This window comes from Phodopus roborovskii, unplaced genomic scaffold (assembly GCF_943737965.1).
Source record: "Phodopus roborovskii unplaced genomic scaffold, PHOROB, whole genome shotgun sequence".
NCBI classification, from domain to species: Eukaryota; Metazoa; Chordata; class Mammalia; order Rodentia; family Cricetidae; genus Phodopus; species Phodopus roborovskii.
Window position 1 is genome coordinate 4,575,485 of NW_026125264.1, and position 16,367 is coordinate 4,591,851.

Genomic DNA, 16,367 nt, shown 5'->3' on the forward strand with positions numbered 1-16,367 from the left:
GCCTGCCTCTGCCTCCTGAGTGCTGGGATTAAAGGTATGCACCACCAACCGCCCAGCCCCACTAACATTTCATAATAGGCCTTAGGTTGGTTATGAAGTATACAATTAGGATTTTTAAAGATTTTTTTAAAATTCTAAATATCTACACCTTGAAAAGAGAACCTAGTCCATTTATATGAATTATAAATTATATAAATTATAGCTGTTGACATTTAAACATTGCTTTCATCAACATATGTGTGCACGCACATTGTGCATGCCTTACTTTTCAAGCCATCCTTTGTTTCTTTTACACATTTCTTCCTCTTTCCATCCTTCAGCCTCTTGTATATTGCTCTCTGCTAGATTATAGTTTATACATTCTATATTAAATGTGGCTGCTCTCACACAACTAGCAAATGTAGATCAGAACTCCCCAAATTGTAAAAGGATTCCAGAAAGCTAGCTCTGACCTCTGTCACCTTTATGCTCTGGTTGCTCAGGATTTTGCCTGTGTTTTGTTTTTCTTGGCCATGTGACTATGGCAGGCATTTCCTGTCACTCATGTTTGGTTTTGTTTGCCCACTAGTGGAGTAATTATCTTGCTTATCATTCCCTCCATTTATCACCTTCCTTCCTTTCGTGGTTCCTCCTCCTCCCCCAAAGACAGGGTTTCTCTGTACAGTCCTGATTGTCCTGGAACTCATTCTGTAGGCCAGGCTGGCTTTGAACTCAGAGACCCACCTGTCTCTGCTTCCCAAGTGCTGGGATTAAAGGCATGCACCACCCCCAGCCTATTCTTCTTCTTGAAGTAATACATTGTTAGGGTCTAGATTGGGGAAACTCCATTAGTTTTTATTTGTCATAGGTATTCTTGAGAAATGAAACTATCCCATATAGAAGATGCACTATACTTCTAAAGTTGACAGCCAATTCCCATTCCTGAATTGGAAGTCTGTCTTCTCTGATTTTATGACCACACCCTCATTAGATACTTTGACTAGAATGTGTGTAGGTGATGGTTCTTGTTGTATTTAACCTGCTTGCATTCTGTGTATGCCCATGATTTTTGAAGTCTTTTGTTGATAGCAGAAATTTTGAAGTTTAAAAAAAATTTGAAGTTTTTAACTCAACCTCTCTGTGTTCTCTCTTCTGGAAACTCTAAGTGTGTGTGTGTGTGTGTGTGTGTGTGTGTGTGTGTGTGTGTGTATCCTATATTCTGTGTCTTGTTTCCTCTTTTTCAAAGTTTCTATCATTTTGACTCTGTTGTATTTCTGACTTTGATGGGGAAATGTATTTAGTTCTTAGTTACTACTAGGCTAGAGCTAGGTTGTGTTTCTTAATCCTATTCTATATTTCCAAACTTCTATCCTTATTTGTTCTTTCCCCATTACATCTACCTTTTTGTGTTGTCCTTGCTGTATTGAGGCAGGGACTCAACTGTGTATCTCTGGCTGGCCTGGAACTTGATATCATGATGACTTCAAACTCACAGAGATCTACCTGCTTCTGTCTCCCAAATGCTGGGATTAAAACCATGTGGCACCATATCTGGCCACCCCTGTTTTTTTATTTATTTTTTGTTTGTTTGTTTATTTGTTGCTGTTTGAGACAGTCTTGCTGTGAAGCAGAGGCTGGGCTTCAACTCCTGGGCTCAAGGGACCCTATGGTCTCAGCCTCCTGAACAGTTGGTTCTGTCTAGTGGTTTTGTTGTTGTTATTGTTTACAAACTTTTGCTTCTATCCTTTCACTGGTGGAAGTTCAGTACTGGTTTTTGTTTTCTAAGAGTTATGCATGCACTTTCATGTACGGATGTGTTCCTACCAGCATCGAGAGCTGCAGAATAGTCACACCATGCCTTTATCTAGAAAGGACTCTGGTGTGCTTCTTCTCCCAGACTTCCAGCTAAAAGCCTGACGGTTTCCCTGAGCTCTCCACTGCTGTTCACCTCTGTCCTTTTCAGATTCTGCATGCATCTTGAGCTACAATTTTTTCTTTCTTTCCTCCATATTTACCTATGCTGGGAGACCCCCACCCCCTTACCCCCAGTTTCTTTTTGATCTCAGAGTCCATGTGTCTCAATTTATCATATTTGAAAGTAAATCCAAATTATTCATTCATAAAATGAAATCTACTTACTTACTACATAAACTTCCTATACCCAGTCAACCATATTAACTATGTGTCTTGAACATTCAGAGGCAATCCCTCATCTGCAATCCAGAGTCAGAATCCTTGGGGTCAGAACTATCTAACTGCCTCTACAGTCATCCTGTGTTCATGAGTTATTTCAAGAGGCTCTTCCAGAGCACCTAGTATGAAGGCAGTTCTCCTGAACTCCTTTTGATGGTGGCATCCTTTAAGGAATTCCTTGTGTTCTGGTTGACTTGTCTAGGACAAGATTACAAACAGAACTAGCTTTGAAGGCAAGGGTAGAACTCTACCACCTGGTGGCAGCATTGGTCGGTTTTACAATTCCATGGTGACTGGAGTGTTGTCAACTTATTTAGCTCCTGATCTGCAAACACACATCCTCTAGGGATTCCCAGCTTCGGTCCATGCTTAATCACTACCCTGAAAACCTGCAGGCATGTTCTGACTCACCCAGGCCAGTGGTCTGTCTTCAAGTCATACCCACACTATAAATCTTGCTTGGGTTTTGGCTGATAGGAGGGGAATGTCCAAAAGTTCAGAGGCTGTACCCAGATGTGGTGATGGCAGTTCCAGCTTCCTTTACCACTTGGGAGCAAGACACTGACCTGATAGCTCAGATCTGTCAAAATTCCATTCTTTGAGTCACTTCCTTCCCCTTTGTGGTCTCTTGTCACAGATGAGCCCAGGAACCATGGTACTTGCTGTAAACACAATCAAGAAGAGTTTACCTGACAGTTGAACCGTACACTTGGGGGCAGGCAATGGGGTGGGGCTCAGTGAGTATTGAGACTCGGGGATAATGGCTGGGTCCAGGCTGTTGGGTAAGCATATGCCCAGGACAAAACTATGGAAGGCCTTTAGTGAGAGTAGGCACAGGATCTGGGGAGACATTCAGGTCCTCAGAAAAGGGGAATGGCTTTTTAAGATTGATGTGGGACCTCAGGAGGCAGAGGCAGGAGGATCTCTGATTTTGAGGCCAGCCTGGTCTACAAAGGAAGTTCTAGGACAGCCAGGGCAGTTACACAGAGAAACATTGTCTCAGAAAAAAAAATTGATGTGGGGCCAATAGTAAGCTAATAAGTTCCCATGCACTGGTGTAGCTCAATGGAAGAGAATGTGCTTAGCATACGTAATGCCCTGGGTGCTACCTCCAGCCCTAACAGAGTAAGCATATTTTGGTGTTGGCCAGCTTTGGTAAGCATGTGGCTGGAGCTCGGGCTGATCCACCATGGAGTGCCTCATGCAATCCTCTCAGCACACCATTGAGCAGAAGCGCATGAAGATGGGGATCCAGGGCCCCGGAGAGGCATCAACCACGCTGGTCATTCTCCCTGAAGTTGGTTCTGCTTTTCACCTCCTGCTCCTTCCTGCTCTGGATGGTCCAGCTATCTTGAGTGTATCTATGTGTTGTTGGGTTAACATTGCAGAGTGCAGACAGCTCATACACCTCATACATCCACAGTATTGCACAGTGAGACCCTGGGTCTGCTGCAGTCGGTCAGGGATCATCAGTCCTTCACTGCTACAGGGCACATTTACATGGTGTGACCTGAGACCTTTGTGTCATCACAGTCTGTGAGAAACCGGAAGCCCCTAGCACACTGGCTTCTGGCTCTTCCCTTGACCCCTTCCCTTGCTCAGTTGTGGAATCCTTGCAGCTTTGCTTTGCATCACTATGCTCTGAGCATGCATTATGACCTCATCTAGTGCGGGGCCTTTGCCTGGTGGAGGCCCCTCAGTTTCAGATGCTGTACATGGGAGGTCCCCATAAATAAATATCCTATAAGTGTCCATTGAAACAAGGGTGGAATAGGGAGTGGGGATGAGTAAGATGAAGGACACGAAGGACACGTAGTATCCTTAGAGTATCCACTACCAACCAAAATGATTTATTAATTGTTTTAGTTTTTCATTGTGCAGGAATCCAGTTGTGTACCAGGCAAGTGTTGTACCACTGAGCTATATCCTTCACCTGGGACTGTTTCTTATATTATGTAAACATCATAGGAAGTGTTCTTTTGGACTGGCACAGTAGACAAGCTAGGATCCCAAAGAGCTGGAAGTATGGATCTGTCGATAAAGTGTTTCGTTGCAAGCACAAAGGCATGTGCTTGGTTCTTAGAATCACATAAAAATGCCAAGCATGGTGGTGTGTGCTGTGTGTGCTTGTAATGTCAGGGTGGAGGAAACAAAGACAGGAGGATTCCTTGGGCTTGCTGGCCAGCCAGTCTAGCCTAATTCATAAGCCCCAGGCTAACGAAGTATCCTGTCTCACAGAAGAGGGATAATGCCCCGAAGATGACGGCAGAAGTTATTCTCTGGGCTTCCACATGCAAACTTGTACATACATGTATCACCATCACCTGACCATGCACATGTGCACATCCACAACCCTACACACAAATAGCTTAAATGGAGTTACTCATGCTAAAATTATTGTCACAAAGATGAAACTAGGCTGCTAATCTGATCTTCAGAGGAAACAGAGAAGCAAACAACCATGTGTCCCACTCCAGGCTATTCTTAGTGGGGCTGGTGGAGAAGTCCCATGCACATTCTTCCTTACACAGAACAGGAAGCTGGAGGGGATTGGGGTGAGCCACCATCATTTACCCATTGTTCTCTATTCCTGTCCCCAATTTACAAGAAAAGTGATTTTGAAATGACAATCCACCCTTTGAATTTTGTCTTTGCTTTCTCCAGCTCTTCTCTGTATAAACAACCTACTTTCTCTGCCTGGCCCATTGGAAAACCTGGCACATTTCATGGAAGGAGAGATCAAGAATTGGAAGTAAAGCCGGTTGAGATCTTTAAATTGTTGTGACTTTGTTCTTTAATACCTAAGTGTGTTGGAATTCTTTGCCTCTTTTTTATGATGTGGAGTGGGAGCCAGTAAAGCAAAGGCAAAGGAATGATAGGTGGACACACCCCTGGAAATTACCCAGTGAGTCCTGGAGGCCTAGAGTTACCAATTACCCCCCACCCCTGTGCACCTGAGTCCCTGGCCTTGGGCACTTGTTGCTGCCAGGCAGAAGAAGAACAGGTGCATCTAGCTTCAGGCCTTGAAGGTGCAGGAAAAGCACTCTTGGAAGCTGAGAAGCAAGACAAGCACCAGGTTCCTTTCCTGCAGCCTGTGACCTCCACCCTGTGGCTTCCAGCCCTGGATTCTGCTGACTTCACAGCCAGACTCCAGAATGGAAAAAGTGTGGCCAACACTGCCCAGATGACCCATGTCCTCAGCACTGAGAGCTGCAGGAAGGAAACATGTGGACACAGGGCTGGGTAAGGCTCACCCTTCTTCTAGTTCCAGAAGGAACTTGGCCTTAGGCTGTCTTCTGGAGAAGGGCCCCACGTGGCCTCTTAGCTGGGCAGTAGAAAGTGCAGTTTTACCCCATCTGGCTGATTCTGCTTCATGTGCATATCCAATACAGTTTATGTGCATATCCAATACAAAGAGGAAACAGAAACTGTGTGGTGTTTCTTTATTTGGAAATAGAGTCAAAGACCAGATTGTAGCTCAGTGTCACAGTGCATGGTAAGCATACATAAGACCTTGGGTTTAATCCCTAGTGAAAAATTAGAGAGTGGGGGAAGGGATAGAGAGAGAAAAGGAGAGATCATACTTTTATCGATTGTCAAAACACATTTCTTAGTAAACAAAGATAATAGAGGGTGCACTAACCCTGGGGCCCACAGCAACTAATGATAGACAAGCTGTCTGTACTGTCTCATTCACTTGTTCAACGAATATCTACTGACTATGTAATATGTTCCAGGAAGATTCTAGGTGCTGGAGACAAAAGTCCCAAACACAGAAATTGGCTTTTTCCCCCCACTTAGACTTCCCACTTCCAAGAAGAGAGAGAGAGAGAGAGAGAGAGAGAGAGAGAACTTATGTACACGTGCTACAGAAAACAGTGAAGGTGGAGGGTGGATGTAGGCATGAGTGTTGAGGTGATGAATCCACGTATGTGACAGAAAAAAAACCTGTGGATAAGGGAGTTTGAAGAGGTCTGAAGGAGGTAGAGGGAGGTAGTCTACATGGATTTCTAGGACAGAGTGATCCCGCAGGACAAATGGCATGTGGGAAAGTCCTGAGGCAGGAGCGTGTCTGTTGCTTAGAGGTCTGCAGCCCGGTGTGGCTGCAGCCTGAGAGAATGAGGGTAGAGAAAACTGTAATAGGAATAAATAAAAGAGCCCAGAGATTGATATTGGAGTTCAAACTTCAAGCCAAATATCAGAAAAGCAAAGCAGCTGGACATGGGCTTCTTACTTCTACCTCAGGCTGAATGGGCTGATCCTGTTTCCACAAGCTCTCACCAATCCTCAGACTGTAACCTTTTCCAGAGTGGCTGGAGAATGAATGTCTCTCTGAGGTCTTGCTTCTGTCTTATACACTTCCCTAATGTTGGGATTAAAGGTGTGAGCTATAATTCTCTTTTGGACCAATTCACTCTTGTGTAGACAGAGATTTGGCTACCTCTTAATCTTGAGTCCTAGGATTAAAGGTGTGTACCAACACCTAATTTCTGGTTCCTTGGATTAAAGGTGTGTGCCTGGCTTCTAAGGCTTGTGGCTGACTTTGTTTTCTGAGTCCTTAGTCAAGCTTTAATAAATCATAAATAATATATCACTACAGAAAACATCCTAGAGGAGGCAAGTCTGGATCAGGTGGACCCCTTCCCCTTCCTCTTAGGCTTCTTTCCTCTTTCTCTTCTCTTTTCCTTTTGGAGACAAGATCATTCTATATTGTTCACCTGGCAAGAGATCCTCCTGCCTCAGACTCAGTAGTTGGAACTATAAGCTTAAACCTCCATACCTGGCTAACATGGTATTTTCATACTGGGCTATGCATAGTATGTCTATCTTCTGGGGATGTGATAACATGCAGGGTGTGGCAGAGCCTAGTATTCTGCATGTCTCAGGCTTCCTGGGAAGAGGACCATGATGTTGTGAGTTAGAAATGAAGTAGAGGAGACCTTGGCTTGTTCTGAGTGCAGACAGACTTCATCTGACCTTTGCTTTCTTTTTCTAGACTATTTTTCTTTTCTTTCTCCGCCCCCCCCCCCATGCTGGGGATGGAACCCAGGGCCTTGTACATGCTAGGTGGTAGCTCTACCACTGAGCCACAGTTCTAGATAGCTCCAGCCCTTAATCTTTGTTTTAAAGAAACTGGATTGGCTGATTAGGCAGAGAGGGAAGGAGTGAATGCAATTAGAAACCCATTGAATGATAATTAAACAAACAAACAAACATTGAGTATGGTTCAGATGGGGATGAATAGGAGGGGGTGAGGGAGGTTGAGAGGTATTATTCTAAAGGTGATCCCTCCAGAAGTCAGGACCAACTCCATCACAGCACAGCAGCTGGGAAACAAACAAACAAACAAACAAACAAACAAACAAACACAGTATTGAAGGCTGTGGAGGACTCAGGATGTAGCCAAAGACTATCAAAGTATCACTTCTGCCAGGTCCTATGGAGTAAAGCTAGGAGATTTAAGGGGAGGAAGCCTGGATTCTCATCTTTTTAGAGTTAGGTCTACGGGAGGGAGGGGGCGTAGAACTCATGCTATGCGTGAGTTCTGTCTCTGAGCCACACTCCCACTCAGCCTCCTTTGTCCTGATGGAACAGGAAAACTCCAAGAACACACTAGAAGAGGAAGTGTTGGTGGGCATCTCTCAGACCACTTGACTGAGGTTGATCTTTCTCTTGTGTATAATTTTATATGTCCACTTAACAAGGGCTTGATGGTAGAGTTAGGGTGCTGGGTGCTACCTTCCTATTCCATTAGTCAGCCACGTGCTGTTTTGTAAGTCTCATTAGTTTGGATTGCTTCCTATTTTTTCCCAGCACTATATAACCTTTTGTTCTACTATGTTTTGTTTCTGGCACAGAGTCTTGCAATGCTGTCCAGGCCACTCTCAAACTCACGATCTCCAGAGAGTGATTTCTGCCTCAGCTTCCTGAATAGCTGGGACCACAGGGGTACTCCACTGTGCCCAACTTACCTAAGTTTTAAAATAACAACAAATGCTTGGCTGAGGGCAGGCAGGGCGTGTGTCTGCATTAGCTTTTGGCACTGTCTTCTAGCCCTTCCTTCTCAGAAGCTCACCCACAGTATTCCCTCCAAGGGAATGACCTATCTGCACCTCTCACAGCCAACAGGAAGGAGTCTTTGCCAGCCTGAAAAACTCAACAAACCAGTTCTTGAAAATCCCCCACCACTGGTGTTTATTTTTTTAATTATTATTATATATTCACTTGTTAGTTGGTTCTTTGAGAAAATCAACAGGATAGACAACCCTTATCCAAACTAACTAAAAGGCAAGGGTGAGAATATCCAAACTAACAAAATCAGAAATGAAAAGAGGGACATAACAACAGACACTGAGGAAATCCAGAGAATCATTAGGCTGTACTCCAAAAACCTGTACTCCATAAAAATTGGAAAATCTACAAGAAATGGATAAATTTCTTGACAGATACCACTTGTGAAGTACTTGGTAGAGACACATTTCTTTCTATTCTTGATTCTTCAATAACAAAACCTTCATCTCCATGAAGGAGCTGATGGTATATAGTGCCAACCACAGTGCTGTGGGCATTGATTTTATTCTTCACCATAGCTTCCCACCACCTCAAATCAGCGAAGGTTCCCAGGGCAAGAAGCGGTATCTGCCAGGACAGAGATTGGCAGCTGATAACACACATAACTTTCACCAGACTCCAGCCTTCATAGAACCTTCTTCTCAATGTCAGTTATGTGTGAGTGGCATGGTGATACAGGCCGGCACCACTGGGAGAAGGGTTCATTTTCAGGAGGTCACCTAGAGAGGAAAGATTTGACTTCAGTCTTTGGAATGCTGAACCGATTGAAGGTTCATCCATACCATTTGTGCTCTTCGCTCTCATGACCCATTAGTTGCTTTTCCAATCCGCTCCTGGTCAGGAGACTGGGCAGCACACATACTTGCAGCTGCTGTCGCGAGGAGGGAAAGTTGCAAATGCGGTATCAGAAACCCAGGAACCTGAAGCCAAAAGCGCGGGTTTTCATGGCACTAGGCACACAGCAACTTCACCCCCGCAACCCTCCACCGCCACACTGAGCGCACCCCTCTCCAGGCAGGGAGAAGAGGTGGGGCCGAGGCAGGCTCAAGGAAGCCGCTTCAGTGAAGCAGGGAGTAGTGGGTGGTGGCCGCGGGGGCGGAGCCAGGGCGGGGCGGTGGAGACTCTTAGGGGCGCCCAGGCTCCCGCACCCGCGTGGGGCGTCGGGCGAGATGGCGGCGCGCAGCCTGGGCAGCGGCGTGGGGCGACTGCTGCGTGGCTTGCATCGGCGCTCCGGACAATCGGGGTGGTTTCTGAGCGTGCCCGGATCGACCGCCACTCGGCTCCTAGGCAGCGTTTCCCTCGCAGCGCAGCCAGGCTCATACCCTGCCTTGAGCGCTCAAGCGGCCCAGGAACCAGCCGCCTTCTGGGGGCCTTTGGCCCGTGACACACTAGTTTGGGACACCCCCTACCACACTGTCTGGGACTGCGACTTTAGGACGGGCAAGATCGGCTGGTTCCTGGGAGGCCAGTTGAATGTGTCTGGTGAGTGGGTTGCTGGGGACCACTCTGTCCCGCCGAGACTCGGGAGGCCCCCTGTCAGTAGCAGCTGTGCACAGGCCTTGGCCCCTTCCCCCAGTGTGCTTCACCACCCACTCTAATTCTTGTGCCACGTCACCCTGTCCTGCATCCCACCCAGTCCAGAAACTGCAGCCCAGCGGAGCACCAACTACGCGCCCAAATGTGCAGCGCTGGCTCAAGCTGAAAACGAAGGGTAGTCCCTTTGAGGTCACAATGGCCTATCCTAGCTCAGATTCTGGGGGGACTTGCTTCAGACTTTAATCTCAGGGATCCCTAGCACCGAGTGCACACAGCCTACGACCCCAGATCGGCCTAGGTGGAAAGAACGCATGGTCCAAGAACCCAGTCTTTTCTGCCTGGGGGGTGGAGGGGGAGGGACAGGTCAGCGGGATAAGCGCTGCTGTGTGTAGGTTGTTACCATCAGTTATGGTGCTAGCGTTTGCAACTCCCCAGTAGACAAGCCCTGCAGTGTAAACAGAGCCCTGGTGGGTGCAGGAAGAACGCGCCAGCGGCTGGGAGGGAACTGGTTATCTCCTCCCTCAGGGGCGTGTGGGCAGGAAGTTCTGGGTGTCAGAACTGCACCCCAAAGACAAACTTCTACAGTGTCAAAGGCAGGTAACCCCAGCACTCTGGAGGCTATCAGGAGGAGCTAAGCGGATCTCAAGGCCAGCTTGGGTCATGTAGCCTCCTCCTCGTTCTCCAAAAGACGCATCAGTCACTAGCTATTTTCCAATGAGCCTGAATTCCGTGCTGCTAAGGTTGGAAGCACTGAGAAGTCCAGCTGGACTGACAGGCTGGGCCTCTGGTGCACTGCAGGGGTTCAGGGACTTCTGCCTTCCAGTGGGGTGGGTGTAAGGCTTGGGTTGGTCAGATGCATAAGAAAGGGACTGAAGGTCATCCTGGCAAGGGGATACTTTGTTTAAGGACCACAAGTTAGGGGTGAAATCTGGTGTCTTATCACTTGCATTACCTTCCCTGAATCTCAACCTCCCCATTTGTAGTTAGGGAAGTAATACCACTTAAGCAGGCTGTGCTGAGAGATTCAGAACCTTGACCAGACTTATTGATAATCAATAAGCTGTATCAATTTTGATTTACTATACTCAGAAATTATAGGTGGTGTCTTTTTTTTTTTTTTTAAGCACAACACCTTAAAGAAACTTTGGACCAGTCATTCCCCCCCCCCCATTTTGTATATTACTTGTCAAGTTTAATCTAAATGAGTCTCGTACTAGATAAGTGTTGCCTTTAGATTTGAGTCAGCAAAATCTTGAACTTGGGGGAAGAAGTTCCTGGGACTGTAGAATTGATGGAATGTGCCTTTGAAGTGAGTAAGGCTGAAGGAAGAGGGCAGAAAGTGTGTGGCTTCTTTGGAAACCTCCCTGGGCTTAAGAGGTCAAAGCCACAGGGACACCCAAGTTTACAGCTGATAAGGAATAGTATTGACCTTATGGTGAGGCTTGGGTGTGGTCTTCAGGGAATTGGTTGGTCTCTGTTCTTCTACCTTTAGAGTTGTGTGAGCCAGAGACTGAGCTTCAGCAAGCTGACCTGTAGGGAAAGCAGCTTCTCGGAATGTCTGGCTGTCTATCTGTTAGCAGCATTTTTGTCCTTTACCAGTGTCTGCAAACCCCAGAGGTCATAGTGTGAAAAGGAGACAGACTGCAGCTGCCCTGGGAGCCACGTAGAAAATTGTGATCTGTTTGTCTTGTGTGATAATGCCAGCTTGTTCCAAAAAGTGTGAATGACACTATTGTCCTTCCAGGGATCTCCAGACTAATGCTTCGCAAAGCATGGTCTTGGACCAGCAGCCTTCTCAGGGAGCTTTTAGAAATGCAAATTCTGGGACCGGTTCTAGACTCCTTAGGTTTAGAAACCTGGTGGCTGGGCATCTTTCAGTTGCAGGTGCTTGGTACAGCATAGCAGGGTGGTTTCAGCTGTGCCTTTTGAGATACACTCTCAGTTCTTACTGTGCTGGCTTCCCATGTTTCCTTATATGCTGTTGTAGTTACCATTGTTACATACTTTCAATTTAGCAGAGCTGCAGAATACAAGGCCATTTTATTACCCTCTGAGGTCCTAGGTCAGTACTCTGGACAGGGCCCACCCTGATGTCTCAAGCCAGAGTCATCTGTCAGTTTCTCACTTCCTAGTTTTGGGGCTCGAACTGGTGCTGGGCTTAGAATATGGTTCATCCCTTGAACTCCCCAGTAAAATCCCTTTGTCTGGTATTATAAGGAAGGTAACTAGGATTTGGAGAGGTTATCAGGGCAGAGGCATAAGGTTCAGATTGTGGTGTTTTATAAGAGGGAGAGGCCAGAAGAGATAACTATTGTCTCTGCCTCATCTTAGGACTACTGAGGGGGGATGAGGGGGCATCACCAGATGCAAGCCTTTGAACTGTGACATAAATGTTTTCCTTTGTAAAGGTAGTCATCCTCTGTTATTTCATCACAGTTCTGGAGAATGGATTCTTATAGTTGTGATAAGTGAAATTTCAGGCTGGGTTCACTTGCTCCCCAGACCACTCGAGGCTTTTAACAGTGTAATGGCTAGGGTCCATGGGAAGTTTTGTGTGCAGCTATTGAGGCTTCTGAGCAGCCTGCTTGAGATGGGGAGGGCACTTGTTTGCACTTGCTCCGGATCAGATGCTGTTCTCAGCATACATAGCTGGGGCTCTTGTTAGGATTAGGTGAGATGAAGCTTGTAAAGCTCTCGACACTATCCTTAGGACATTTGCAGCCCTAACCACCCACTGCTGTTAAACATTAATGAGACATGTGGTGGAGTTTATCCTTCAGAAATGCTGCTGAGTACTGTGCCCACCTGAAATGGACCCCATATGTTTGAGTCCCACAGCCTGGGATAGGTAGGAAGAGGTTGGAATGGACATGCAGGTGCCTGAAGTTCTCAAGGAACCACACACTGTGCCCACCCCAAGCTGTAATGATGGAAGCCCCTTGGCTTTCAGGGAGGTATAGCCTCCAGGCCCTTCCTTGACTTGCCTCTAATGCCTTCTGAAAAATACTTTGAAGTAGGGTCTTTGGGAACCTACATTGTAATAAGGAATCCTTTCTGACCTTGGTCATTTGGCTCCATTCTCTGTAGGGCTCCACAATTACTTTTTCTCTGTGCATGTACACCCAGGATGCCAGGAAACTGCAAATCCAAAACCAGGGGATCATGGTGTATATGTTGCATTCACCACACACATCTTAGCCATATTTTCTAAATTCCAGACCTTGAGTCTGATTTAATTCAATGTGTTCATTCTTATTCTAGCAAGAGTGTATGTATGAGCTTTTTGGAGACAAGGTCTCATATGTAGACCAAGCTGGCCTGGAATTCACAGAGATCCACCTGTCTCTGCCTCCTAAGTACTTTGATAAAGGTATATTACCATCATACCTGGTTTAAATAAGCTATTTTAAAACTAACCATTGAATACTGAGACTTCTTGGGTGCCTCTCCTCCTCCTCCTTCTCCTATGCTGGGAATGGAACACAGGGTCTCAGACAGGCTAGGCTGGTGCTGTGCCACTGAGTGCTACCTGCAGCCCTCTTGATGCTTTAGGAACACTGCACAAATAGAAGTCATGTTGCTGATGCTCTTTCCTCGATGGCAGTGACTCAGAGATCAGGCTGATCCTGAGATAACGCGATGGCAGACAAAGCTTGTCTAAGTTTTTTTTTAAGGAACTCCAAATGAAAATGTAGCTCCAATCTCATGAGGTGGAGTTTCTGGAAGAATCTGAATTCTTCTCCCTTGTCAGAAGCATGACTTGCTTTAAATAGCAGTTGCTTCTGGAAAGTTGGCAAATATAACTTTCGGAATGAAAGTTGTCCAAATGTGCCAGGGAAGTTCGCTATTTAAAGAAAGCCATTGTCAGTCCCCAGTGTGGTTGCTAACCCCAGTTTCTTTTCATGACGAATGAAGCTTTGTGTTCTGGGTCCACTTAAATTTGAGCTGGGTATGAGGAGGATATATTTAAACAACCAATCAGAGCTTTTGGATTAGGGGTGTGGCTTAGTATTTGAGCACTTGCTTAGTATGTGGGAAACCCTGCATTCCATCCCTAGCCCTGTACAGCTAAGGGTGGGAGTTTGAAAATTCCTACATTATTGTATATCATATTTCTAAAGGAGATAGTAACACTCCTGTAATTTTTTTGTGTTGTTAATAAAACTAAAAATCTCTGATTCATTAACTGCCCATAGACTGTGTAAGGATCTGGGCTGGGCCATGTGCTACAGTGATTAAGATGGAGCCCATGGCTGAGCAGACATCCTGATCTCAAGGGCCATATCCCCTAATGTAAACATGGAGTAGTTAGCATCCTGTTATATAGATGGAGACACAAAGGCTCAACCTCAGAAACAGTGGGAAATAACCATTGTCAGAGCACCTGTGCTGAAACAAACAGATTACAAATCTAGGGTGGAATTACAATGATGTGGTTCAACATTCTCAGTTGGACAACACTTAGCCTCATAAACTACTGAGAAGGGCTGAGAAAAGCACATTAGAGACAGGAAACCAATCGGCTCTTTCAGCCACTTCCCTTGAAAGGCAGGCACAGGGAGATATGACAATATGAAAATAATGAACAGTTCACCTAGTCTCCGTAGTCTTTCCTTTTCTGTATATGTATGTAGGTGGGGGTGGGGGTATGGGGAGACTTCACCACCAGGCACACTGAGAAGCGTGGCTCCAATTTTTATGTCTCCCATCTTGATTTCTCCAAAGGTCCGATAAGTAGTCATGTTTCAGCTTAGTGATGTAAACTGCAGCATGAACAACCCCCTTTTGATTTTTAGTCTGGTTTGTGCTAGAGCTTAGACCCAAACAGTGGTCTCCTGTGATTTTTGTTTAACACAGTAAGCAAGCTAATCTGTATTGGGGTGATGTGCTCAAGATTTCCACAGGGCAGGGGAAGAATTGTGGTCCTCAATCAGTCACCATGAGAAAGGAACCTTATGGCCCTTGTGACCCAGATGGTGGGGTAAGGAGGGGACTCCTGGGCAGAATAAGGAAGTGCTACATGGTGTGGGCCACTGAGAAGTGGGAGGACAGAGACTCACTGTGTGCTGGGGACTTGGATGGCTCAAGATAGGAGGCAGAGTTTGAGCTCTGCCTTCAGTTGTGCTGGGCCCAATTCTTCCTGTAAATGCTTGAAGGTGGAATTTTCCTGTCCCACTGCCCAGTTCTTGGATTGTTATTTTTTTTAATCTGTAGAGATTGTGTATATACAGGGAGAGTACCCTCCATGTCTTCCTCATCCCCCATCTCCTCTCCTCCCTTCCCCAGTTCCTCTCTTTCCTCTTTCCTCACTTTTCGTCTCTCTCTTCCTTCCCTTCCTCTTTCCCCTTAACCTTCCTCTCTCCCATTTTCTCTCTCTGCCCCTCTCCTTTTCCCTCTGCCCCACCCCTCCCTTCTTTTCTTCCCTGTAACCAAGGTAGCAGATGGAATCATAAATATGTGCCAAAGCCATCATGAACATGGCATCTTAGGGCCATGGTTCTGTTAGACCCCGTACTGTGGTGGCTCTACACTATAGTATTATTGTGGGATTATTATATTGGCATGTTCCTTGGGAACACTGTGACATCCTCAATCCCAATCTTATGACACAGTAGGTGGCAACCAATTGTTAGGCTTGCCCGGAGTCAGTGGTTGCTGTACCACTCTATGGACTAAGAAGCTGAGACTTGATGTCGAGGGCAAGGCCATTGTTCGTAGTTAGTAGGTGGCTGGCCAAGGGCCAGACTTAAAGGCTTTTCAGGCAGCTCCCGGCTGCCAGCCAGTAAGGCATGGCCAGGTGTTCCACAGGGCTAACAAGGATCTTTATTTACCCCACTCCCCACCCCCAACGAGGAAGAGAGAGAAACAGAATCCCCATGGAATCTGAAAACTACATATATAGTGGGTGTCCATGTAAACACACAGGCATCTGCTAGTGTATGGTTCCAAGACAGGCTGCAGCAGGACTGTGCTTAAAATGCACGGGGGGGGGGTGAGTCTGATACTACTCAAGGGTGAGAAGCATGGGGTTCAGAGACAGGGGTATGTGCAGAGAGGGAAATATAGGCTAAGATCTGTAGCCTGCACAGGAGGGGGATGGCAATGTCAGGCAGGAAAAACCGGTGCAAACACCCTGGGGCAGGGGGAGCTCTTTGGACTCAGCTTGTCCAGCAGGGAGAGGAATGTCTTTGATGGCCTTGGTAATCAGCGATCTAACATCTTCTCTGTGTGGGAGGCCTCTGGGGAACACTGGATTTGGGGATCTATTCTGAGCTACCTAGATTTGTGCCATCTGTCAGCCCCAGGAAGAGATACATGGGAACACCCAACTATACAATCTGTGCTAGGCCTTCTTCATCTCCTCTCAGCCTGCCTTCCTTCTTGGCATAAAACAGGCAAGATACCTTGCTGAGCTTGCAATGCTGAGGGTCGTAGTTCAGAGTCAGTCACTCTCTGGGCAAGAAGGATGCCCTGTGCCCACCACACATCTGTGACTTCTCATCACAGCTAGGTAGGTGAAGGACTTCAATTTATTACTAGCTTCCAGGTGTCTGGAGCAGCCCAGATTTCCTGCTCTTAACCAGTCC

General features: G+C 46.4%; 1 protein-coding gene and 1 long non-coding RNA gene across 2 annotated transcripts in view; one reads left to right on the top strand and one right to left on the bottom strand.

The window, feature by feature from the left end:
• Positions 1-8,636: 8,636 nt before the first annotated feature.
• Positions 8,637-9,144, bottom strand: LOC127229226 (uncharacterized). The gene is made up of 2 exons (XR_007835119.1): positions 9,107-9,144; positions 8,637-8,963 (listed from the first exon to the last, which is right to left on the bottom strand). It is a non-coding gene; the product is annotated as an uncharacterized LOC127229226 (long non-coding RNA).
• Positions 9,145-9,373: 229 nt separating this feature from the next.
• The window catches only part of Acss1 (acyl-CoA synthetase short chain family member 1), a 45,893-nt gene continuing 38,899 nt past the window's right edge, over positions 9,374-16,367 (top strand). Inside the window, exon 1 of the mRNA XM_051194000.1 lies at positions 9,374-9,726. Within this exon, the coding sequence (XP_051049957.1) occupies positions 9,414-9,726 (313 nt within the window). The 5' untranslated portion in view covers positions 9,374-9,413. The remainder of the gene's footprint in view (positions 9,727-16,367) is intronic.